The 25,447-nt window shown below is 42.5% G+C and overlaps 3 protein-coding genes across 8 annotated transcripts in view; 2 read left to right on the top strand and 1 right to left on the bottom strand.

Annotated features, from left to right (window-relative positions):
• Positions 1 to 796, top strand: part of LOC145445594 (uncharacterized) — an 82,356-nt gene extending 81,560 nt beyond the window's left edge. For all 4 annotated transcript variants that reach the window (XM_080323787.1, XM_080323786.1, XM_080323785.1 and 1 more), the window contains one exon: positions 13 to 796. In XM_080323787.1, the coding sequence (XP_080179913.1) occupies positions 13 to 356 (344 nt within the window). In that variant the 3' untranslated portion in view covers positions 357 to 796. The remainder of the gene's footprint in view (positions 1 to 12) is intronic.
• A 142-nt stretch (positions 797 to 938) lies between these two features.
• Positions 939 to 24,990, bottom strand: LOC145445598 (arf-GAP with SH3 domain, ANK repeat and PH domain-containing protein 1-like). 3 transcript variants are annotated; one of them, XM_080323792.1, is made up of 26 exons: positions 24,654 to 24,990; positions 23,669 to 23,741; positions 23,451 to 23,605; positions 22,497 to 22,571; positions 22,360 to 22,409; positions 21,831 to 21,906; positions 21,653 to 21,706; positions 20,500 to 20,585; positions 18,397 to 18,472; positions 16,774 to 17,028; positions 14,701 to 14,788; positions 14,589 to 14,637; positions 13,632 to 13,801; positions 12,950 to 13,083; positions 12,802 to 12,890; positions 11,909 to 12,092; positions 10,859 to 11,066; positions 10,497 to 10,636; positions 9,479 to 9,649; positions 7,542 to 7,857; positions 7,160 to 7,304; positions 7,062 to 7,093; positions 4,377 to 5,000; positions 4,143 to 4,242; positions 3,063 to 3,195; positions 939 to 2,258 (listed from the first exon to the last, which is right to left on the bottom strand). In XM_080323792.1, the coding sequence occupies exons 1-26, from the start codon at positions 24,774 to 24,776 to the stop codon at positions 2,184 to 2,186; spliced, it is 3,681 nt and encodes a 1,226-aa protein (XP_080179918.1). In that variant the 5' UTR covers positions 24,777 to 24,990; the 3' UTR covers positions 939 to 2,183. The 3 variants fall into 3 exon arrangements, with proteins under 3 accessions (XP_080179918.1, XP_080179919.1, XP_080179920.1); XM_080323793.1 differs by lacking the exon at positions 4,377 to 5,000 and adding an exon at positions 6,182 to 6,256 and having other exon boundaries at positions 24,654 to 24,989; XM_080323794.1 differs by lacking the exon at positions 4,377 to 5,000 and having other exon boundaries at positions 24,654 to 24,989.
• LOC145445628 (uncharacterized) lies at positions 18,466 to 20,678 on the top strand. Its single transcript, XM_080323830.1, has 4 exons — positions 18,466 to 19,004; positions 19,208 to 19,307; positions 19,999 to 20,167; positions 20,428 to 20,678. The coding sequence occupies exons 1-4, from the start codon at positions 18,578 to 18,580 to the stop codon at positions 20,476 to 20,478; spliced, it is 747 nt and encodes a 248-aa protein (XP_080179956.1). The 5' UTR covers positions 18,466 to 18,577; the 3' UTR covers positions 20,479 to 20,678.
• Positions 24,991 to 25,447: the final 457 nt, after the last annotated feature.

The following is a 25,447-nucleotide window of genomic DNA, read 5'->3' as shown; positions in this document are numbered from 1 at the left end:
ATCTTGTTTCAGACATTACGTGTCCGTACCAACGGGGTTATGTCTTCGACGAATGCGGATCGCCGTGCAAAAGGACATGCTCAAACCGTAATCTACCTCCCGAAAAGATAGCCGCGCAGTGCTACATGCCGTGCGTGTCCGGCTGCCAATGCCCCGCAGGCAAGGTGGAACACGGCGGACAATGTATATACCCGGAACGGTGCCCGCAAGAGATATCGTCCGTTGTGGAAGATCATTCAGCGATGGGTATATCCGGCCAGGGACAGAGGCATGGCCCTACTCGGATGAACCGACATTCGAGGATAGTACAGCCGCCGCTAATAGCGCCCGGTAGGCTGCAACCTCGGTATCATTAACAGATATATATAATCATCAAATTCAATCAGTATTTCTTTATTTTTTTGCATCCTCTCTCGAGATTCTTGATATTTATCGGGGCGTGATCTTCACACGCACAGTTCAGTCGATTTTTTAACGTCTGCCACAGCGTATACGCGAGTATTCTCAGCATAAATTTTGTGCCGCACGCTCTGTCGGTATGGCAAAGTCAAAGCGGCCAACGCGTTCTGCATTCTTATGAAATTATTTTCACCCTGTCACGTTATTATCAATGTATTTCTAGACGAAAATGTGTTTTAAAGCCAGCGCCGTCTTTCCACCGATTTGCATGTTGAATATGCTATTTTCATTCGTTTTTAGATTGCATTTATTTCTGCGTAGTTTTGCATTTGAAGTTACTGCCTATGGTGCCAATGTATCGCGATAGTTTTCATAACACACTGAAATGTTTCCAGAAGCTGTAATTGGTGAAGGTTCAGGGTCAAGTTGAGTACTCAAGTTCGAGGGCACTTCAAGGTTCTTCTAGTTCAGAATCATAATCATTTTCATTCATCCAGCATTCCTCACCTTGTCACTACCAACCATACACAAATCAAGAGCAGACGTTCGGTTTCTGTATTTCGATGAACATAGGATTGTTCCAGCCGCTAGTATAAGTAATATTAACGGATACATACATGTCTACAAGCACGCAGCTTGTTGCTTACGTTAATCAAGCGTATTTCAATATCCAATACACTGAACGAAACAGGAAATATAGAAGCTAACTACAGAAATTGAATAAAGACCTCACAAATTTTGTCTAGCATAACGGTACCCGTTCTCAGCGTGACGGGATAGGGAAAAGGTCCTTGACACATTCTTCAGCGGAGTACAATTGCACAGGGCATATATTCAACAGGTGCTCTCAACGTTTTTTCTGCATACATGACCAAACGTGTCAGTATGAAACTTAATGAAGCGGGATGAGTGTGTGGATATAAACTGATGTTGTGGATTTGGGGCTATACACACACACACATCACATGACACGCATGAAAGTACTTCCACCGGGTAACACTTTGCCGCGCCTTACTTGAAAATATGATCACGTTTGGATGACATCTGATTCGTCGGTTAGGGTTCATGGTGTCAAGTATCAAATAAAAACATTTCGATATAGATTACAATACGATCAATACAGGATACATAAAGTTTACTATCATCTCAACCCTATATATGTACAATAAATGCATTCGACGCGAAACACATGATCATTCTCAAAACGTAGACGTCTATTATGGAGGGGAGTTTGGGTGCTTGCACATACCAGGGCGCTCGAGATGCTGCAGCATTCAAACAGTGCAATAATATGGTGATCAGGACAAATATTGTCAACATTGCCAATTATATACCAGCTTTGGCTATGTAATTCATAATATGAATAACTTTCAACGCCCGACGACATATTAAACCAGCTCAAGTTGTAGAATTCTTGGAATCACTTAGATGTGCCTGCACCAGATATATTTAGATATCTCCAATTCCTACATATACACTGTAATGTTACGTCGCCACGTCCCAGTAACAAGAGTTAGGAATATGATGCGTTACCGCGATACAAGCATGGGTCATTCATAACACTGGCAAAAATCATCGGAGCACATACAAAACACGCATCTCGTCTCAAATGAACGTCGAACGCAATCCCGCAGTTACATAGTGAAACTTTTCCGCACGTTGGTGTCGCCGATTTCAAAACCTCGGAATACGATAACGTGGAATAGATAGAGAGATCGCTCGCGGTCATAGTAGCGGCGCTGTTGCCGGCGCGGTCCGACAAAAGTAACGCTTCCCAGCGACTATCAGTCTGGGAGATTTTGAACAAAACTGACGGGGAACACCCCGGTCCTGTGCGGCTGATGTTCGATATGCCCGACCTGGAAAATATTGAGACGATTGATTAAGGAGGCTGCGACTTCTATACGCATTACTGCTATCTGTCATAGGCTGGCAGTAACGGGGCACTGTCAAGTAGCGCTTCCCTATTTGCTATGTTTTAGGATCGATTCCAGTTTCTTATGCTAAACTAATTCCTTTTTACAATTTGGATTTTGTAGAGTAGAAAGTGTTTTTGGGTTGATATGTTGATTGGAGTTTAGTCTGTTGGACGGGTACAATTGACTGGCAGATCGCATGTGACGGAGAGAAACTTATGTCGTTGTGTGCTGGTGTGCCCTTGTGGCAATTTCTTCTTTCATCTTTGTAATAAACTTCGCGTGGTAGCTCCGATTCCGATGGATTTCACAAGACGCTATGCTAGTGCTGTTGGCAGAATTCACAAAATTGAGAATTGTTGCCTCTTTATTGCAACCTTTTTGGTGCGACCTCGTTTCTGGGGATATGAGAGCAGATAGCCGAGAGCATGATATTAACTGCAACCGATGGTGCTGACAACCGACTGACCCATTTCATAGTTTTCACTAAAGGCATTTACCGGAGCTGAAGCAACTTAACATTTAGGCCTGGTCCGAAGCATTGGTTAGTCGTCAAGATGCATCTTCAGTTTCTAAAGTAGCCTCCTCCAACGACGAAATGCTAAAGTAAAGCCCCGACCAAATCTACTTTAATCGATTAGTGGTATGACCTCCCCTCTTTTACTGTTACTTTGACATATCTGCTACTTCAAAATGTAGTTGAGCAGCTACTTCTTCTGTTCCTATTCCGGAGAAAACGGAACTCACCCACCACTCCTGGTCTTCTATACCGGTGACGAGGATGATTTCGTTTTCGACAAACGTCAGCTCGTCCGGGTTGTCCGCGTCACAATCGTAGATCGCTTTCACCCTCCTCGGCCGCGACATTGAGCCCGACGACCTAGAGTTTGATATTTTCTTTCAATTTCCAACACAAAAGCGCCCGCCGCCCGTAGAAGACTAAGATCATTCTAAGATGACAGTGTACTGTATATGTTCAAGCAGAATCAACAGTCCGCCAGAATAAGCGCCGGGGAGTGTTGATGACACGTCATAATACAACGACCTATTCTTTTGTCTGTTTCCATCGATTTGTAGTTATTGCATGGCAACTAATTACAAATCGTACATCGCTCGGCCTTTATCGCAGCATAAAGTCTGCTGCCGACACAGAACTATTTTACAGTCAAAATTTTACTCTACACCCAAAACAACTTACTATATTTACAAAGTAGAAACGGGGTTTGAGACATTTTTGTACAAAGCAGTTTTAAGATTTTTTATGACCTTTGTGAGGAAATTCGTCGTGACAACCTGGAAAAACAGCCATGCCGAATACTGAATATATTTTCGAAGAGCAAACGCCGATGTTACATCTTTCTTTTTCAAACTAATCGAGTGCTTTTCACACCTTCACCTCTACTTCCGCTCACCACTTCTACCTGAAGTTGAGTAGAAATTTATGGCATTACTTCTACACAACCACCAGCGACAACTACATTGACCACCGCTGCCTATTTCAAGAGCGGTTCGGTCTACCGGCCAAACTCAAAGAGACCGGTATTGTAGCAGCAACAATTCAGCACAGGAGTGTCGCTTACAAGGAAGACTCTCGGACACCAAGGGAAGAAACGTGGGGTGCGGACGAATTCAAGACCGCTCGTAATCGATTCAGTTTGGCGAACACAACAACCATGAAGAGACTCTTGAAAGCACAGGACTTCAATACACAATTGAGTATTAGACTCATACTAAAAATTAACAATCGTCAGGGCTAATCAAGCATCTAGCGGAGAATTCAAAAGAACTCTATATATCAAGTCACATCACCAAATATGTGTCACCAACCTTGGAAGGGGTGGCGGAGGCAACTCCCTCTGCGCCATCTTATCCGGCAGTGCCGGTGGCGCGGCGCCCGCAGATTGCACGTTCTGAAGCCTCCCGGTCACTGCATAACGAAAACAAAGATTACAACCCTACCCCCCGATAACCACGCCATGCTACCACGCGTCATGCGTCGTCAGATCGATCGAACATGCAAAAACAAAACCAAAACGCAGGGCTAAGAAAGTAAACGCATGCCTGGACGGGAGTCGCTTTGGCTATACTCGACTGGCGCGAAATCTCTAGTCCCGGCACCCTGGTGTTGTCCGTCACGTATTGCAGTCGGCGTTACGGTGTCCGCTGGGAAACTCGCAGAATGAGAAGGCAAAGGACAGGTGGCATTGAGACGGGCACCGGTCACGTCGCCATCGGTCGAATCGCACACATCACCGCTGGACCACTCCAACATGCCGATTTGGCAGTTGGCGTACAACGGGTTGATTTTGAACGAGTCGGCGTTACCCGTGGGGCCAAAATAAGCGGTAATCTGCATGGGTCGGGCGGGTTCGCGCAGAGACTGTAAATCTGGCGGTTCCGGTGGCCCTTCCCGGGACAACAAAGACTCTAAACTTCGACTCGAAGATAACGAATTTTGACACGGCGACAGCGGGCCACGATTTTCCGCCGCGTTTCCGCTCTTTTTGCCCTTGGCCACGTTCGACTTCGACTGAGACCGGGACAGCGGCGCGGGGTGCAGCATGGAAAAATTTCGAGACACGGGGCCGCGTGAGCCCGACGGCTTTCGCGATGTTTTCGCCTGGCCCTTGAAGGCGTTCTGAATCGAGCCGATAATGGAAAACTGTTGGTGCTGCCGGGGTTGGCCTGCCGCGGGGTAAATTAGAGTCATGCGAGCGGGACGAAATTGCGAGAGAAGAAGGCAGGCGGAGAAGAGGTTGGCATGCAAAAACAAAAAAGAGTTGCGATTAGTAAATTCACACGGTTAAACGATTGATGAAGAATCGGCAAATAGATATAATTCGACACAAAACATGGAAGGATCTGCGTGCAATGAAAGCGAAGGTTCCACAAAATTCGTCTGATACGAGCCTGACGTAGGCAACTTTCCGTCACACCTACGACTAGAGTGGGACCGACATCGTACTATCGGGCCAATAATGATAGAGAATAAGTCTTCATTTTCTATCCTGATGGGCATTTAGGGTTCGAAACCCTTCTCTTTTGAAACGCTGCTTCGATCTCTATCCTTCTCGAATATTTCTGGCTCCTTTTTGAACTCGGGAATTCAAAGTGCTCACGCTGTCGCGTTTCGACAGAGAAATATGACACTTTTTTTCTATTGATTTCTCTCGTGTGTTCAAGAGTACCGCAACTATCTTATAGTTGTTATGGAACGCCTTCAATTAGTCATATAAAAATCGAACCGTTAACAGGGGATTTGTCTCACCTAATTCGACTAAAAGGTCTGATTGGCGGTGTTACTATGAACAATATATCCCACGTCGACTTTATTTACTATAAAATTCTGGTCGAGGAGGAAACCACTTTTCAGTAATTTCAACGAGAAGTAAACTTTTATGGCACTTATAAAATTGAAGACCGGCCAATACATACCGAATGCAGCTAACTGATATGTCTACGAAGGTCGAAGACAGTTACTATTTATGACATATCTATGACGTATACAACTGAACGGGTTCTGCGGTGCTCGCTTAGTAGCGCAGAGTAGGGAGGGAACTCAATTGAATTCAATTCAAGGGCTGTCGTTAGGAAGGAATTCAATATAAATTCTTCGAAAATCAACACTAGGGGTAAAAAGTTTCCTTTAAATCGTGATTTAAAGGAGAAAAACCCTCAAATAATAAGTTTCGAGCGCAATGAATCAAGTCGCTGGCACGCATGCGAAACGATTTTGTGATCCGACAAACAAACTGCCGACATTCATGACGTAACGAATGACAAAACAAAAGCGGACGGGGTGACGACATACGCAAAACGAACACTCCCCCCGTCGCGCACGACAGACTCCAAAACGAGTCGTTTACCGTTCTCGGAAGCGGATCGCGGTTTCCGACGAGACTTCAGCTTACTATATTTCTTAATCAAGAATTTTTTGGTGGCTGCAGTAAAACAACAATCGAGAATGAAAACGGGGTTAGTGCAAATCATACGCGGCGATAATCACACATATATTTTCAAACGCGGGATAATTGGGCAAAACATATGTTATGACGGATTCTGTGTTGTTTCCTGTTACGGTCGTCGCCATGCAAGAGCTGAAATCGCTACGTCGCACTCTTAGTATCATGCTCGCGACGCATACCGTTAATTTAGCACGCAGATTAGTGCGGGTGCCAAAAATGTATAAGTAGATACAGTGTTAATCCACAGTAGCGATACATATTCACGAAAACAGTAGCATTACACAAAACAATACCCCACTCCATCCAAGATACCAGACCAGGGGTTCTTAACCCGAGGTCCGCGGACTGGTTCAAGGCGTCCGCGAAAGACCACATTGAAACTACAGATGTAAAACCAACTACAGTGCCATGTAGTGACCATGTAGCATTATAGACCAGGGTAATATTGCCATGATTATGATTACGGACTACGCATAATCAAGAACCTATTCATTCATAGGCTGCCCTAATTACGCAGTTAGGCCACTCAGTATTTTATCCCGGCTGTGCAGTAAAAAAAGGTGCCCCCCACTTAACCTGTACCATGATTGCGTTTAGCAATATTTATTGCACAAACGAAAGGCTCAATTTCGCTTGACAACCTATTCCAGTTGCAAAACAGACGAAAGTATACACGAACACGATGAACTGCCAAAAGCCATTAGATACACGCAATCGGCGCTGGCACATACTTTAGAAAACACCAAAACAACTCAAAATTGCCGAGCAAAAAAATACGTACCCCCTTTGCCAGACGATTCATTGAACGAATCCCTGTCGGAAAGAAACAAGAATCGGCGATAGCAGATTAAGGAGAGAAAAGCGCACGATCCAACCTACCTTTTAGGCTCGTGGGTCGGCACGGGCGCAGGCAACGGCCGATGAGTCACCGGGGGGTGCTGGGGAGGCGGTCCTCTCGTCATGGGCGCCGCTGCGGCCGGGGGATTATGGGGCGGCAAAGGTGGCGGGGCACGGAAGAGGTTTTCTGTAATGAGCGGAGTCTCGTTAGCAATTCTCTACTAGTTACCGACGATTACCCCAGACGAGTGTCAGCCGACAATATCCGGGTTCATTTCAACATGAATATACCATTCAATTGTATTTTGTTATTCTGTACCTCCAATACGGCCAATCAAGGATTCAATCGCTCCTAAAATAACTCCTATCCTCGCCACCTATCTTTGTTTCTATTTCATACACAAGAAAACAGGGAAAGACCAACCTAGTTCTTTGGTCACGTTCGCGTTCCTCCCTTGATGAACCGGGAACGACGATTGTGTCGGCGACACCGTGGCGCGCGTGTCCGAGCTCGTTCTCTTATGCTCCCGCAGATTGGCGACAGGCGCCACGGTCCGACTCCGATTACGGGTGACGCTCGCCTGGTTGGAAACGGGCAAGGCCGGTTTGGGCGGCGGAGTCGGTGCCCCACCGGCCGGGCTTGACAATCCCAGGACGTTTCCCGGTAGGCTGGGTCGGTGTCGGTCCTTGAATGAGGTGGGTCTCAAGCGGCCGACGGAATCGGGAGTGGTGGCGGTACTCTAAATAAAAGAAAGATGTGTAAAATTACGACAAAATTAATGCGAAATCACAAAAGCAAATATAACAGTGGTTGGGAATTTATGGCCAAAAAAGTATAATCCAGAATACATATTTGCAATTGAGTACACAGGATAATGTTTGCCACAGCGAGTGGCTTGTATTAAAACCCATTTAATGCAGATATGAAGACTAACCAGCAAAAAAAGATACCTGCTTCGACTTGGCAGCGTCAGTATGGCTTCCCAGCCTTGATAGGAATAATGTTATCAAGTCTAAGAGCCAGAATTGTGTTATTGATCTGGACATCGTCTCCGATGCGGGCGATTGATGTCATACCCTGGATAGGCGAGATTGTGCAGAGAGTTGTGTATTCATCACATTAAACTGTGTTTTCTTGATAGTCATTGATGGTGTGGTATAGTAACAACACCAATAACTAATAATTAGGGCAAGTTTTTGCAACTTTTGCAACTTTTTTTACAGCTTCCGATAGCTTCCTAGATACTCAGAATCGATCTGCTATGACGTTTTAATCTGTTTGGAGGGATTTTATAGTGCAACTTTTTGCAACTTTTCTCTATTTTTCATGCCAATTTTTACTGAAACTTTGATCAAATATTGCGTAAAAATGTAAAGGAGTGATTTAAAAACCGGCTGTAAACCATTTCCAGTATGGTTCTATTCTCTTTGATTTGCATAACAAAGAGCTATATGATGGGTTATCTTCGTCTCACTGTTATCTATGACACAATGGCTTGTAAGCAAGAAGTTCAACTACCCCTGCCAAGCACGACCGTGCCCGAACAATATGTGAATAGATTGCTTTATAAATTCTGCTGTTAAAATTTGAAATAGTTTCCCATTTCACGAACAACCAGACCGCCGAAAATTACATATTCACTGGGTCACCCTTTTCAGGCTATTGAATTTGTTAAAGTCGCCAACAGTGAGTTTTTCTGTAATGCCTTGGGTCAAGTTTGCAGACCTAGGGGGTTTGTGGTTTGTTGTTCGACTGGTTTTAGGGGGAAGGGGTTATCGCAATGCTGTTTGGCTTTTTTGGGAAAAATTATTCCTGCATTGCGGGGAAAATTGTCATTTTTGCCGGTTTCGTCAGACCGTTAAATGGCTAAGTAACAAATTCGACAGCTCTGCAGGAACTAGGTTATACAACGGAACCTTTCGAGTACCTCATACCCTAATAATTCAACAAAAATTATAAATGCAACTTTTGGTAAAATTCAATGCACCTTTCTCGCGATTTTAGTGCAACAAAAGCTTGCCCTACTAATAATGATTGGATCATCTGAGTAAATCAAGTAACACAGGAGTCACATGGTGCGCAGTAAAGAAAAATCGACTTGGTGGCGCATGATCGAAAAAAGTTGGAGAAACACTGCCCGATTGCATGTAATATATCTTTTCAAAGTTGAAAATATGTGATTTTTGTTTAAACTTTAACTGGAAACGGGTCTGCAGAGTGGGGCAGAATAAGGATTTTTGTGTCTGCACTACCCAAAGAGTAACTCGGCAGATCAGGACTATACAATTTTAGCGGCCGACAATTTCTGTTATCGCAGCCACATTTGCCCACCCGACAAATTTTGAAAAAATTTCACTCACGATCGGAGCGCCTGGATTTATTGCACTGACGGGCCGGCTTCTGGCAGCGGGAACCGGCCCGGGCGTTCTGAACGGGCTGTTGAACTGTAGGCTGGCCGAGGACTTGTCGTTTCTGTCGCTCTCCAATTCCTCATCGCTGTTGTCGTGGGGATCATCCTCGTCGTCTTCGTCCTAGAAATGAAAAGCCGATCAAAAAAATTTTTCATCACATTGTGTGATTGTTGGTCCAAGCCGGGACAGATTTCATTTTCTCACTGATTGCGATCGAGATCATTGAAAATTGGTAAATTTGGAGACATGGGTGTCGACCCCGTGATGTCGCTAACGTGAGCTTATTCAGAACCCGGTATCAAGCACCAGCGAAAGTCAGTAAGGCGAAAAAATGCATGTGGGAACATTGCGACTTCACCGGTGTTTGTTCGGTCCAGCGTCACACCGTCACTTTAAACAATATCGCTCTTTCAATATTTATACCCTGGCAAAACGATTTTTTCCATTATAATGATTTGAGTCAAGCCCCTGACACGAACACGGTTGTTATTTTATGAATGAGAAACACAGTGCGACATTTCTTCCCAAGGTAGGAACCTTAAATTCTAAGTTGTTAATAACACTCATCCACTCAAGTTTGCTGAAACGTCATTTCTACGAGTTACAGATTGCAAACACCGTCACAAAGCGTGTAGCACGAAATAGCTACAGTCGTGAAATACAAAATTATATTGGACGACGAGTAGCTGGCATTATTTTTTCTTGCGTCCGCATAAAGGGATGCATTTTTAAACTTTCCAGGTCAATATTACGGGACGTCATAATATGCAGTACTCGAATACTCGACTAGACTCGGAATCCAATGAGCCAGACACTCGATTTGACCACTCAAATTGTGGTGGTTTGGCTTTTTAAAAGCATTCAGACCAGTTCGCCCAGCAGTCCTTTGCCAAAAACAACAGCGTTTGGCAACTTTGTAGATTACCAACGCTGGCCGCCACTATGTCAACGACTGACCGGCACTTACCATGAACGAAAAATTCCAATCGACGTCGACGTGCACAATAGGATGAAATTTGCCAGACGACGCTTGGGCCAAGAGCTCTTCGCAGGACGTGCTCCCAGCCTTTTGGGCGGTATCGATGGGTTTCTCGCCGACAGAGTTTTCTAGGTGAGAATTGCGGTTAGAGCTTCATAGGAGATAAAATATATCGTAATGGTGATGGCTCGAGGTGACCAGGAATGGGCCCAGCTAGAATATCTTACAGATCACATACAGCGAACAGCTTATTACGAGAGGCAGTCTGTAACGACTCTGGCAAACCGCCTCTAATGTGATATAGTGCCAAAAACGATTTGAAAGATCATCAGGCATCGACTGTGGCTTACTGATGTCAACTTTTGCTCTCGTCCTGAGCAACAGCTTCATGCACTCCGTCTTGTTGAGTTCCGCGCAAAGGTGAAGCGGCGTGTTGCCCTCGTTCACCGTCTGCTTGTTCAGACTCTGGCTCGAGTTCTGCACCAGGAAATCGACCAACGACAGCGAGGTACGGTCGGTGTTGGCGATAGCGTAATGCAACGCGGTTTCTCCATTGTCCTGGAAAGCGACGGCGTTGATTTATAGGCAGCAAGACCGACACGCAAACATGTAACGTACTTCAAATATCTCAGTTGTTATCTAATCAGTCAGGTCTCATATCTAAGCAGTCAATTGAAAACAATTCCGTTTGCATTAATTGGTATATGACAGACACTAACACTGCAGTCGTTCACACAAGAGGTCTCTACTTTTAATGACATCGTCAGAGAAATATCGTCAACTAATTTTGTCTGCACTACAATTTTGGCAGTTTCCAATCGCCAAATACGTTGCACACCTTGTTATGCGAAAGACTATAAATTTTTCTTCCTTTATATCATGACAAGATCCTCGTCGGGTATAGCTTGGCAAAGTCAAGTATTCTTTTATCAATCTTTAGGACACCATTAGAGTATGGCAATGTTGAAAGTTCAAATTTATACCTTGTAAGCGACTACAAAGAAAACATAACGAAGGTTCATTACAGAAATTTTAATTCCACTAATCATTACGAATAATACTACATTCAAATTCGAGTAGTCAAGCAAAAGTGATAACTCCAAACACGTGTTCCCTAATCATATTTATCAGCCAATCGATTTTACAAGTCCAAGTACAATTATATATGCATTGTGCTTGACACTTGACACACTTCCATAATACTAGTGCAACAGTCATCGAACTAATCCACTTCCAAAATCCCACGCGCAAAATTTTCAACGCAGTAACACCGGCATATTTCTGTGACTCTTGCAGCGGTGTCTTTCTACTTATGTCATAAGTCGTTAAGCCTTAGCGTGCCCACAACATTACTCATGGTTGCAGAGATACCGTGAGCAAACGTCATTGAAGAGACATACCGAAATGGATAAAGGTTCGCTCAAGTCCACGCCTTCGGCAAAAAGCTGTAGTAAAAGCGTCATGTCGTTGTTACTGATCGCTTGTATGAGCTCTCGTTGTAAAGTGGGTTGATCTTCGAGGCAAGTGCGCACTGCGAAACGATGCGTCTCGTACTTGTCGCGAATGAAAGTTTTTCTTGCTTCCCTGCGAGGAAAAAAAAATATTTGTCAGCACATCGTCAGGCAACACTACTGACTTTTTACACTCTGGGTGTTTGTTAGCTGAAAGCAGTTTTGCGATAAGATTGCTTCCTCTTTATGAGTGAAATTGTCATAAGAACAGCATGAAATAGCCCCTGTATCATCGTGCCTGATTCGATTTTCAAAAATGTAACCAATCCGTATTGAAATGGCTCATTCGCATTACTCGCGATTATACATCTCACAATTCCGTAAGCGACCACCTCCTTATTAGCTGTTGAAAAGTACGCGGCCCCTTGACCAAGTCTACTTTTGATACAGCTTACTCAAGTAGTTTTCATACTGTTCTTTTTCTGCTTGCACTTGAAGTAGTTTTGACACGTCTCGAAAATCGCTGCTTCTACTTGTAATTGAGTTGAAATGCAAAGCGCTACCTCTAGTCCTAGTTGAGTAGTAAAGCCGTCTAATTAGACCATCTCATCTGGTAACCGACGTATGATGTTGTGGATATCTTCAAGCTGGTAAATATTACTAGGGTGGAATCAATATGCCTATGAACTAGCAATTCGGAATAGGAGACAAGAAGCCTTGTCTGATAACTTCACGCTAGTTATATCTACAACATTAATGTAACACAGGCCGGGGAAAACTTTACCCCAATGACGCTGACAATATAAAAAGCTCGACATCACTACACACTAAGTCCGACTTACATATCGCTCGACGAATTAGGCTTGTCATACGGATCCAATTTACTCTCCATAACGTCGTTGAAGCTTGTGTTGCCCATCGACCTGGCGATCTAAACGCAACAGCTGCAACGCGAGCCCGGACAGGACAAACTCGACGCAAAACACTTACGAGCAGTTCCGAAGATCCCAATTCGTCCAAAGTTATCGACTGTATCCGGGATATATGCACGCCCATGTCCCGGTGTATGCCGCTGCACTCGATGCATATGAGAACGCCGAGGTTTGTAGACAGCCATGTTGGGTCTGGAATTGAACATAGCAAAATATGATTGCATTGCCAATTAACCAATACAAACGGCTCGACAAAAGCTCTAATTTTAGCAACAGCGGCATTGAAAACAGTAAAATAATCGGTGACGTCGCAACGTCTGAAATTGTATTTTAACCCAAATGTTAATAAATTATGGCTGCTGCAACATCGGTTGTTATCGCTCAGATCCACTAATTACGCAGAAAAACATATATAGCATTCCAAAAATTACATTCAAGACCTTAAATAGACATTGGTTTTGCCTGCCTGCACCAGTTACTAAATTGGTTGCGGTTCAACTTCTAATTCTACTTCAACAGGTTTTTTGGCAGAGCTATTTGTTTTTTACACTTTGGATTTGAAAAGTAGTTTGTGGATAAGTTTGCATCACCTTTATGCGTCAAGTCACCTCGTTACCCACCTACCTAACTCCTACCAGAGTAGCAACACTGACTAAGCCTAACATTGACAACCTCCTAAGATAACTCGGCATGCAAAAATCAATCTGTCGCTTGTTAAAATTATGCATCAGTCATCCTACCAGCCGCGCCGCAGTCGCAGCACTTGTTGTTCCCCGGCAAGTTACGCACTTCGTCCAAAATCGATTTGGTCAGCTCTTTCAACCCGGAATTTTGCTCCTTGCTGACGCCCTCCTCGCCAAACACTCTGTTGAGAGCGTCCTCCTTGCTGTTGCTGATGACAGACACCCATCTAAACGAGAAGCTGGCCGTTTGAAATCTGCGGAAAATATCCGCCGACACACAGTCACGCGTGATCAAACGAGAACTGTTCGGCAGGACATTACTTGTTTTGTATTAATGGCTGGACAAGACATCGGCTTTCTACTAATGATTTCGATCAGATTTTTATGAAGACTCATTATTCGTATCATCCTGACCCCATAATGCCCCTAGTTGGGTAACGGTATCTCGATATGCGTGAGTAACATGAATCTGAACTATTGCATATAGCTCATTGTGACCATGCTGCGACTCAATCACTACTTCACAGAAACGTCGTTTCCATGACATCTGTTGCCCTGCGCGAGGTGTTACGACCAATCGATGTTTGTTGGCTCCTGTGGCGGGAAGAAATATTCGAAACAATACTTTTCGTTGCATGGAAAAATTGTCACTGACCACTTGAATCAAGTCTTTACAATCGATATTTGAAGCGTTCTACACAGCCCTATTCCTGAGATTTGATAAGGTTAGGTTTGAAAATGACAAACACACACCGCCACACCAGCAAAAATGAATATAAACCCAGCATTACGATAGACAAAATACGAGCTATCAGTTGGACGATTACATTATAAAGTTCTTTTTCAATTCGACTTCTAAACCGCTGATAAAAATAAGCACACAGCCATAAGTGAATTACTGAGGATGACATCAATTTTAGGATTTATTGGCTCATACCGAAATCCTTTGCACACCGATAGAGTATAATGGAATATTCGACCTCTTCACTCCGTTCTGTAACCTGTAATACTTACGCCACTGCTTCAGCCTCGTCGTCAGCCATGAATCGATACGTTCTGTTATCTGTGCGTAAGGGGCATACGATAAACAAACGGCGCAATGCAGGTAAATATAAAGCGAACGTACGTGATACGAGATCAAAAATTCTCCTGTCTTCGGGAAACGGCTTGACTTGACTGGTGAGTAGATTGAGTTTCACCGGTGCCTTGTTCATCTGAAGAAAATAATTGCAGGTTTCAATCTTCATCAATCTGCACGATACTCGCAGAGAAGGCGTATCTGATGTGGGCAGAGCGGAGACCTGAAGCCACCGCAAGTTCCAAGGAACTTAGCGCTGGTCGGCTACCGTAGTAAAAATTGTTTTCCATACTTAGAAATTGGTGCAATATGTCATAACGGCCAGCAGCTATCGACAAAATAGTGTGACATTTGTATGTAGGGTTGTGGGTCGACTCCCTTTTTAAAGATTGCATATGAGATATGTAGGCCTAACTTGCCAATCTTATCCTGGTGTGGACAGGATAGAACAGGCTTTGCAGTATGTTAGGCCTACACTACAAATTTGAACAAACGAATAAATTATGGAATCTAGGCGATGTATAATTGCACAATACATGCATCAAATCTATATATAAAGGCCTAAATACAACTGTTGCAATGGCACAAGGGCATTTTTGAGCTTATTCTAGTCGCATCAATAATTTCACAGACACAGCACTAAAAGTGCGCTGCAATCGACATTAATTTGCTACACAGTAACATCAGCCGTTTGTAACCGCTTTGATACTGATAAACTTTCTACGCATATAAATGGATGAGTCTAAATCTCAGCGACAGATGGCACAATTGACTATGATCAATACCAACAATGCCCAATGAGACATTTAGAAATCTTAGAAGTCCCGTAGAGGATAATTAGTCATAGGGTTTAGCATCGATTATTCGAGTCCTTCAAGGTGGCTTCCAGGGGAAATATGGCGATGCTGTAGGTAATTTGGTGCTGACAATATGCAAACCAGACATCAGTATACAAATAGGTTATTCTACCCAGTTGGTAATAGCAAGAAAGGTTGACTGAGGATAATAAAAGCTATCTTTTCCAATCTACTGTTGCTGTCACCGAAACCTGAAACATTATTTGTTCAATTCGAAACCATACTTTTACGAGGCAAGCTGGCATAGCTGTGCATTTCGACAGATCCGCATTTGAGCACCCTCTTTGTCCCGATTATTCGTAATCTCATGCGGGTGACGTCCCATTTTGTAATACGATTGGTGATATACAACAGAGGTGGGCAAACTGCGGCTCTTTCAGCCTATGATTGCGGGTCTTTAATGATTGCACAATGCACACGTGTTTCGCCAATTTGCTGGAGAGGTTTAATCTGATGATAAATTGACTCACTTTATTGCGTATTGTTTTCGTGCTGTTTCTTTCCTTGTGGTTCAAACAAGACTTGTAAAATTTAGGGAAGGTGGCGCCACAGGGTTAAAAATTTGCAATCGAACTCTCGAATCGAGTTCACATAAACGTTTCACCCGCAACAATGGATGCCTGGTCATCAATCAACGATAAATCGGTGTGTTCAACAATGAACTTGATTAATAATTACGCCAGCGCAGGGCATGTCACAATCATTTACGGGGCAGCAATGGTGAATACGGCGCTGCCATTTGTATTGTAAAGGCTAACAATAATTGCTGAGTTTAACCAAAAAAATATCGTTGAGATTACCGAGCTGAAATCTTCCGTAAATTCTCATCAGATCTCAAAGGAACCGCTTAGACGTCATATCAGCGTTATTTCAAACACCTTGCAGTCCAGGTGGAGACGCACTGTATCACCACACAATAATGAACTTCATTCAATAGCCTACATTTCATCATCAAATTCGTATTTTAGAATTTTTGTGTTGTGGCTCTTTTATAACCAGGATTTTGATATGCAGCTCGTGACTGAAGCAGGTCTGCCCACCCGTGATATAAAATATTCCTTCCAATTCTCTATTAGTTGCTGACGATTACCCCTGACGAGTGTCAGCCGACAATTTTCAAGTTCATTTCAATATGAATATACTATTCGCGTTTCACGTCCGTGATCATATTTAGACGTTTTCAGCTCACCGGAACTATTATCTTTCCATACGTGTAGAAAAGTAGCCCAATTTCATACAACAAATCGAGCGTCAAACCACTCACGTTATTATGCGATATCGTGAGGAACCCATCGCTAACAGTGCACTTCCGTTTCTGCCAAGCCTTCCGCAAGCCTTCGCTACGCTTCATCAGCGAGCCCACTTTCTCGTTGCCGTACTCCTTCAGGCCCTGCAGCTGGTGCAGGTTGTAGACCGCCGAGCCCGGCTTGGCCGGGGTCTGGTCGCCGCCCACAGCCGAACGCAGGAGATTACGCAGCTCGACAAGCTGGCGACGTTCCTCGTCTTGAGACTGTCGGATCTGAATAAAGAGGTGGGATAACGGCTAGGGTATCTATGCCGTGAGGACAAGAGTGGCGGACACGAATTAAGCTGCAATCTGAGCTATGTTTTGGTCGGAGCCTTCCAGAGACGGTCACAGATCATTCATTGTTCATAGTCGAGCAGAGATAGAAGCATCATCGTAAATACCTACTCAAGTTAGTAGCCTACTTGTGGATTGCCTAGGTTTGCCAAAAAAATCAAAACTCTCCGAACTATTGCTACTAATACGTTCATTGTATTTGTCCTCATCAGACAAGGTCAACATTGCAACAGTACTCGGGTAGGGATAGAAGAGACACCACAAATTTCCATTCAGGTACAAATAGATTAGCAATCTCCAATACCAGTAGTTTCAAAAAGTATACGTTGATGAGGGGTTGCATGATTTGCATAATGTTTATCAGAGGAGGTTGCTTTTCATATTGCGACGTGTGCCTTCGCAACTAACGTAAATAGATTAATGACAGCTGACAGAACAATTATCTGCGATTCTCAAAACTGCATTCGGTTACTGTAGTACAGGGTTATTTTGATCCATTCTCCGCTAACTTGTGATACCCTGAAACTCCAGGTGTCCGGAATTTGATCTGAACCTCAATCGTGACATTAAACATAACAAGGGAGAATTATATATTATCATTTCTATCCACAATGGTAGGTCAGTCTGGTTATCTGGCGAATTTTCCCGGACCAGCGTCGACATTTCAAAGTCAAAACTAAAGCTTTGAAGAAGTAAAAAAAACCTCACTGAGCAGTGAGCACCGTTGCACAAAATCTTCACATATTCATGTGTCTATTGATAATCAACAGGCACATCTGTTCTTGCACTCGCCTTAAATATAGATTCGAATAAATACAGACAGATATTTTCCCCGGATTCGACGTTTTTTATCAATGGTTAAGCTACGACAAAGCATTTCATTTCAGCCTTGTGCAGATTTAACATTGCAATGGCCATACAGTCAAATATTACACAAGAATAAAATAAATGCACCGTGTATAATCAATATCCAGTATCGTGAAAGAATTTGGTATCGTGCGCAGATCATATGCACATGCCAATACGTCAATCATTCTTTCCAACCATTTGGGCACCAAGCGTAATCAAATTAAGATGCAGAGTCATGTGTTGCATCAAGCTGAACTCGACAGCATACTCTCTTGGCTTGGCGTTACATAATATTTCAACCTCACAAGTCAAAAAAAATATGATGCATGCACAATTGCACATTGTGACATCACAAAATACCGACTTAACACAGAATTATGTTCATTTTCAAAAGCACCCGATCTGGAGTAGCAAAGACAAAAACCCCAGCCTCAACGATGCAAGGCGCTAACTTACCGATTGCAGATTTGCTGATAACTCGGTGAAGTATTGTTTGAACTGTTCTGTGACACGGCAACCCTCGTTGAAGAACCTGCAATGAAAGATGAATAAATTGAGAAACAGGAAAAGAAACAGTGTTGGAATCAAACATTGCAACTTCGGAGGTCTCGTTTTGACCTGATACAACGAAAAGCAAATGTCAAGAGTAACTTTCGAAGACGAAACAAGTCAAATATATCACGGCAGGCATTATCTCAAAGCTCGCAGAGCAAAGAAAGGATGCATGAAGTCAAATGGAGCAACGCATAGAAAAACAAACGAGCTAAGAATATCACAGTACGAGAAGGAACGCTTGGCTTGCAATGTTCAAAAAATTTACAGCCATCAAAAATACGACCACGGCAGAAAGGTGGAATACGGCACGAAAAGTTGTGACCCGAATGCTGGTGGAAACCATGTCAAAAGCCGCAAGAAAACAGATCAAGATAATCATTACAGAAAATCACAGAATCAAAGAAGATTGAAGACCACAATAAAGTATCGGAATGATACCGAGATCTCTAAGCGTAGAAGTCCATGTTCACACGTTGAATCCAAGGCCATGATACAACCGTCGAGTAAAAGTAAGAAAAATATTCTCAAATCCAACAAGCTGCTGTACCACGTTAAGTGCAAGCAACCAGTGGCATTTGTAATAAGAGAAATAGTAACCAATCGAGTCGGGGTTAAACCCCAGAATAAAATGTTGCACCCTACAATACAGCATGCAAATATGTCCCCTCTCTTGTCTGATGCGAGTAAATGGAATACTATACTTCATATTCAGGTGTACAGATCCGGAGCAGGCCAGGGCTACAAGACAATGTGTCCACATCGCCAAGTGAAGATACAGATATCACTAAACGCCTCGAAAAGAGAATAGAAAAGTAGGAAGAGATCCATTTCCGTTCTAGTCCATGAAGAACTTCTTGGCGGTAGGCCTACAGAACTTCAACATACAATCGAATAGTACATTCCCATTGGAATGAGCCCCAATATTTTCAGCTGACACTCGTCAGGGGTAATCGTCAGTAACTAGTAGAGAATTGGAAAGAACATTGTATATCAAAGCACATTGTAGGCCTATATAGGCCCTATATCAACAACGTTTTTTTACAATTGTCTACTAGTTGCTGACGATTACCCCTGACGAGCATTGACTGAAAATTTCGGGTTCCCTTCAATATGAATATATTCATCTATATTACTTCTATTGAAGATCTGAATCGGAAAAACTTCCTCCATCAAAAACAAGTCATTAACAGGACACGTACCTAACCAAAAACATTGGCTGAGATCAAGAAAACAACCAGTTTGCGACATCTTGATCACAACATCTACACTTGAATTTGCGACAGTTGGCAATGCATCTTTACGCCGGAGTCTTTTCATATTTCATTCTATGTCTGAGCCAGAGTGAGATGGGCATACACAAAAACATTAAACTTTTGACACACCACGTCCATGGATCAGATCGACGCATCTCAATATGTCAATGGTAAAATACAGTTGACCTGCAGCAATGCAAGATTTGTCATTTGTTTCGACCGGATTATACAGAACGTTTTCCGCCAACAGATTCAAGGAGATGCGGAACATCCACACGCCCTATAAAGTAGTATTGGTACCGGCTGACGACAAGGGCGTGCATTGGTTAGCAACATTCTCACTGTTCGGAGTCACTTTGATTTTGTTTGCCGCTTGGGGATCTGTTATGTTCTACAATTTGACCGCATCAGAAAACAAAGTAAGTCATACGTGTACGGTATGCTTGCAGGTTGTGTACCCACTAAAGGACGGCATTTGTGTGCACGAGATTGACATTGCATTGAGCATTGTTTGAAATTGGGCCCGAACCTTTGCAATGCAATCACCGATCGAGTAAACATACAAATATCAGAAGAAGTACGAGACCACGTAATCAAAACATAACCATGAAACGCATTAGTGCAGATTGACGTTGAATTCACGGCAAAGAATCAGTCAAGTTCTATCCCCATTTTTCAGAGCGCAGAACTGCAACGGTACGTCGTGAACTGGCTACAAGCGGCAGAATAAACCAAGAGAAATAGCACTGACGTGTTCTGAGCGTGATAATAATCCACCAAATGCTGTAGGAGGTCGACTCCCTTCTTTGTCTTGATTTCGTTGGCTTTGATGAGGTACTGAAAAATGTTTTCACATGTCAGCAGAAAATTGGCGATCGCACAAGCACGCTGGGCAGAATAAATCAGACATTTTTCCGACTCGAAATCAAATTTTTAGAGGCGAATAAATGACAAGCGTGGTGAAGCTAGGCTTTAATTTCATAATCATTGTAACCAAATGATCTAAATTTTAACCGTTTTCCTCACAGCCCAAGCATATCATAGGTCGCTTCCAGGATCAAAGTTGCTTTTGAGCTGGCTATATTGTCATATCTTAGGCCTGGTCGACAATTTTGACCTTCAGTTGATATTTTGCTGTTAATTCGACAAATTTTGAGCTGGCATCTTTTTCATGCTTCGAATTCGTAGCAGTATGGCAAAGGTTGAGAAGAAATGAAGTGTATCACACGATTACAATGACAGCACATATGGAGGTGGGAAAATCATGATGCACCAGTGACGAAGCTGGTCTTATACACGACATAATTGATGGATAAGCTTCACAGGGTTATAACACATTTAATCAAACCGATGCTGCCAATAGTCAATCATCGAACACCGAGCTGCAGGCACTGTTCAGTGTTCACGTATCGTACCATTATGGAGTAACCGCACACGCAGGTGTCTACGCATTAAAAGAGTAGACATCTTATTCACTTCCTGCATGATGTTTATAAAGAAAACGCAGCCAACCAACAGCCACACTCCACCGTAGCTATCCACTGGGATAGCTCGTGGAATTACAAACAATCGCGCAATCACATTCGACCATAAGAAGACTGTAATTTTTCACTGACAAATTACAGTCCACAGCTGGCAAAGACGGGATTCCTATCGAGTCATACTACATCAGCTGTTGACACAGCAAAAAGGCGTTACGCTATGGGCAGTGTATCTGATATATTCACTGCTTCGAGATTGGATTATTGAAAGTTCAAGACTCAACCACGGTAAACTGCATTCGGAAATTGAACTGGCGTATAATAATAGATCAAATCTGGAAATCCTCCACATAACAAACTCAGCATTAACCAGAAAAAGGAATCGCTCACTGGCGCACATCTCCGAAAAGGTCAAAGACTTACGTCACACATCTGCAGCTGAAACATTCTCCTTTCCTTCTCCATTTCTTCCGCAATCTGTCATCAATAATAGATATACATCAGACTCAAAACGATCGACAGCACTAACAAGCGAAAAATCCACAGACGGATTGATGAATTTACAAGCCACCGTTACGTAATTCGCTGGCGTACATCTTACCTCTCCGCCCCCTATTTCGTTTCTTATCATCCCAGCTTCCTTGGCGAGCTGGCGTTTCTCTCTCTCCACTTGTTTTCTGCGGAAATGATAACCAGAATGCGGTACTGTTACGTAACGAAACCGACGAAAATCAAATTACAGTCCACGTCACGACACAGAAACACTCCCGATACTACTTCCTGCATTGTAAACCAACAGGTAACTCTCAATGGCTGCTATCAAAGGTCGCGTGCAGAATTGCATCGCATGGCCCGACGACATCAACCGCACCATGAGACATGCGCAAGCAATCAAATGCCGATGCACATCGTACAAAATATCGTGTGTGATACCTGATACGTGTTTACTAGGATTCATTTAGCCATGTTACGCGACTGGCCGTCAATTTACATTCAAGGCAGAATCGATCACAAAACTGATTAAATAAACACAATGCCTTCTTATATATAAACTACGCATCTTTAAAACCATTGCATAATAGAAATAAAATCTAGCATTATGAAACTAGGTCAATTGATGCAATACTTACACTTTTGTATCATAATCCTTCCAGGACTTATCAAACGGCCTTTTCATATCCTGCAAGAAAAACATGTCACAGCAAAAATACTGTATACAACATCAGGCTAATGTAAAATTTGAAATATCTCAATCAGGATCGCTTACCCCTTTAATTCCTTTTAAATCGCCTTTCAGCAAGGACTCCAATGGAAAAATAACCACTCTGTTGAAATTTGAAATCTAAACACAGAAAGATAGTTCAATGGGCTTAGTGACAGTTGTGCAACAGCACAACACTACATAAATTCAAGCATCCACAACATACTGTACCAAATCAGTGTGCTTCATAGTTATAATCAACACCATGGATAGCATTATAAGTGCTTGAACGCCAAGAGAATAAAGAGTTCAATCAATAATCTAATATGGTGACAGTGAGGCACATTTCTAAATTGTGGCGGGTTTAAAACGGACTCAAAAGTACGCAACACACGGGCTGCTGGATCCATTCAGTATCGATAAGATTTGAAAATGTTGACATGGTTCCAATAACTAGAGCCACTGTTTAAGAAACCAAATAGTAACTGTGACATTCAACTTCTAAAGCAGGACTCCAACTCACTATTAGGGCTGAGCAGAATCGACCACCTGATTCCAAATTGAGTCATAGACATTGATTTGAGTTGAGACCACTAGGCCTAATAAGTAATAAAGGTGCGGAATGTTCAAATTCCTAGGTGATGTTCATATGACCACAAAGAAGACAATGGCAGTTATACAGCACATAAAGATAATTTGGAATAATTTCAACCATACCTAATTCACCGCACTGTGTGACAATGTGGCGGGTTGATCGCGACCCCGCATATAACTGATATTCATGTACGTTTTGGATGCTGTGATAAGACCAAAGAGCTTTCCAAGCTTCCGTATTGGGAAATAAGTATCAAAACTATTATTCTCGTTGGTAATATAACTCGAAAAGGGTTATATAATTTCAGTTAACTAATCGAAAAATCTTCTCTCGTTTCTCAATTCAAATCATTACAATTAACACTCGATTCAGACTCAAGCACACAAATTATCGTCCCCAGACCAACCAATCCTGTATATTCTTACCAGATTTTTCAATAACGTAGTAAGTTCTCTGGTGAATACTGCCAATTTCAGAAATGCTGATCCTATATCCGGCTCAGGCTCTTTTGAATTACTAAACGCTAACGATCCCAGTTTCTCAAGGTTATCAACAAAAGTGTCTTCGTTCGATCCATGAGCTGAAACGAACAGGCTTCGTGATGAGACAATTAATTTAATATTAGAATTGTGTTCAACAATACCTTCGCCCGAGTTATACATCGCCTTAACAGCACTTTTCATCTTTTTCAAGGCTGACCTATCAGCGTCGAGACTCTAAACAAACAATTGATCAGCCTGAATTAAACAAAGCATAAGCTTCATCAGACAATCAAGGACATTTCGTCGAACATTTTGAGAGGGCAAAATCTATTAAAAAATCTTATTGAAAATACCTATCACAGTGGGATCCAACAAATGAATATAGCGTTTCCAAGTAATATGGCTTATGACAAATCTTGCATAATTATAAATAAATTCTGTCAAATAGTATAGCATTCTAAGCAACTACCGTACATATAACATCATTCTAGCTGTGGTTCAATATACCTCTTACGAATGTGGTCCTAAATTGATTAATCAACTTCAATTGAAACATTGAACAGGTTACAACTACGTGCAGTAAGATACTAGGTTCCAAATAGATTAATAGTGATCATTATTATGTTCAATTTTATTGATTATTTATGCATTGCCTACACTACAATCACCTGACGTTTAAATTATTATGGTATTGCCATAATAATTATAATATTTTATGATCACTTAATATTATATTGTGACAATCAAACAGCCAAATTATGGAAGAATGATGATATAATTGAATTGATGATACGGTAGCTAAGGTCGTATATACAGTAGCCTATCACCTATCAGTAATAAGGCCATTGCCTATAGTACGCTAGGCACTGCATGATAGAATTCAGACAATAAATGATTGTATTGACTCAATAATTTTGTGATTCCTTTGCATCCCCATCATGTGTTGGTGCGGACCGCGGACAAAAATAATTTTTGTGTTACTTCCATGTTCCATTCTTATGTATGGAGGTTATGAACACATTTTGGCAATGGAAGAGGTCAAATTAGAGAATGCAGTCGAGAGCTCTATCGGTGTCAGTTGTGCTTCTAGTTCAGCATTTGACAGACTGACAGCTATCGCAGTAATCACACGTCACACCACCATACCTCTTCAAGAGCTGAAATGGCATTCCTGCAATGTCCCATTTTAGAAGTGAAAGTCGAAGTGGTTGGCGAATTAAAATCATCTTTAGTCTCGGCCAGAAACTCCACAATCGAAATCGACGACATCGCCGGCGTTTACAATGAAGGTAACTTCGGAAATTCCTCCTTCGTTACGGAATTTTGCGATCTCCCCTGCCCGTCGCACTGGTAAAATCCAGCGCCCAATCTGAGAAGGTCTTGACAGATTGCGCTGTTGTATGCAACCAAACTCAAAATAATGTTGATATACCTAACCGAATTGCCTGATATTGAATCAACATATTAACAAAACGACAAGAAAACTAGCATAACATCCATTTGGCCTATACCGCAACTTCCAAATCCATTCACCATTATCCGCCCGAACCCGGACCGAAGGCGCCGAAGCGACAACTCTGGGCGTATCATTGACGCCACCAAGGCACAAATGTCCCAAATGAAAAATTCATTTGCAAACGAGAATGGCTGATGCCTAAAACAGTGTGATTTTCGTATTAGATTTGCAAAATCTTTGTTTGGGGTAAATGGTACCGTACATCTTATGCCATTCAAGCAGTATTTCAGGTAAATTCTGAGTTTACCTCTACTTTTAGAAGAATCCAGTTTACTGAAATTGAAAATATAGTGGGGGTTCAGTTCCGTGCACCCGAAATGATTTCGTAAATCAACATCCAGAAGGGCAAATTTATTGATCTGGAAGTCTTTCTTCCTTTGTTTTGCAACGGCGATTAGGCCTACGATTGAACGGCTTACTTATT

The sequence above is a fragment of the Botryllus schlosseri genome, chromosome 8, assembly GCF_051294905.1.
Source record: "Botryllus schlosseri isolate E-star chromosome 8, Bs_hap1, whole genome shotgun sequence".
Taxonomy (NCBI): Eukaryota; Metazoa; Chordata; class Ascidiacea; order Stolidobranchia; family Styelidae; genus Botryllus; species Botryllus schlosseri.
This window is presented reverse-complemented; position numbering and strand designations above follow the sequence as displayed.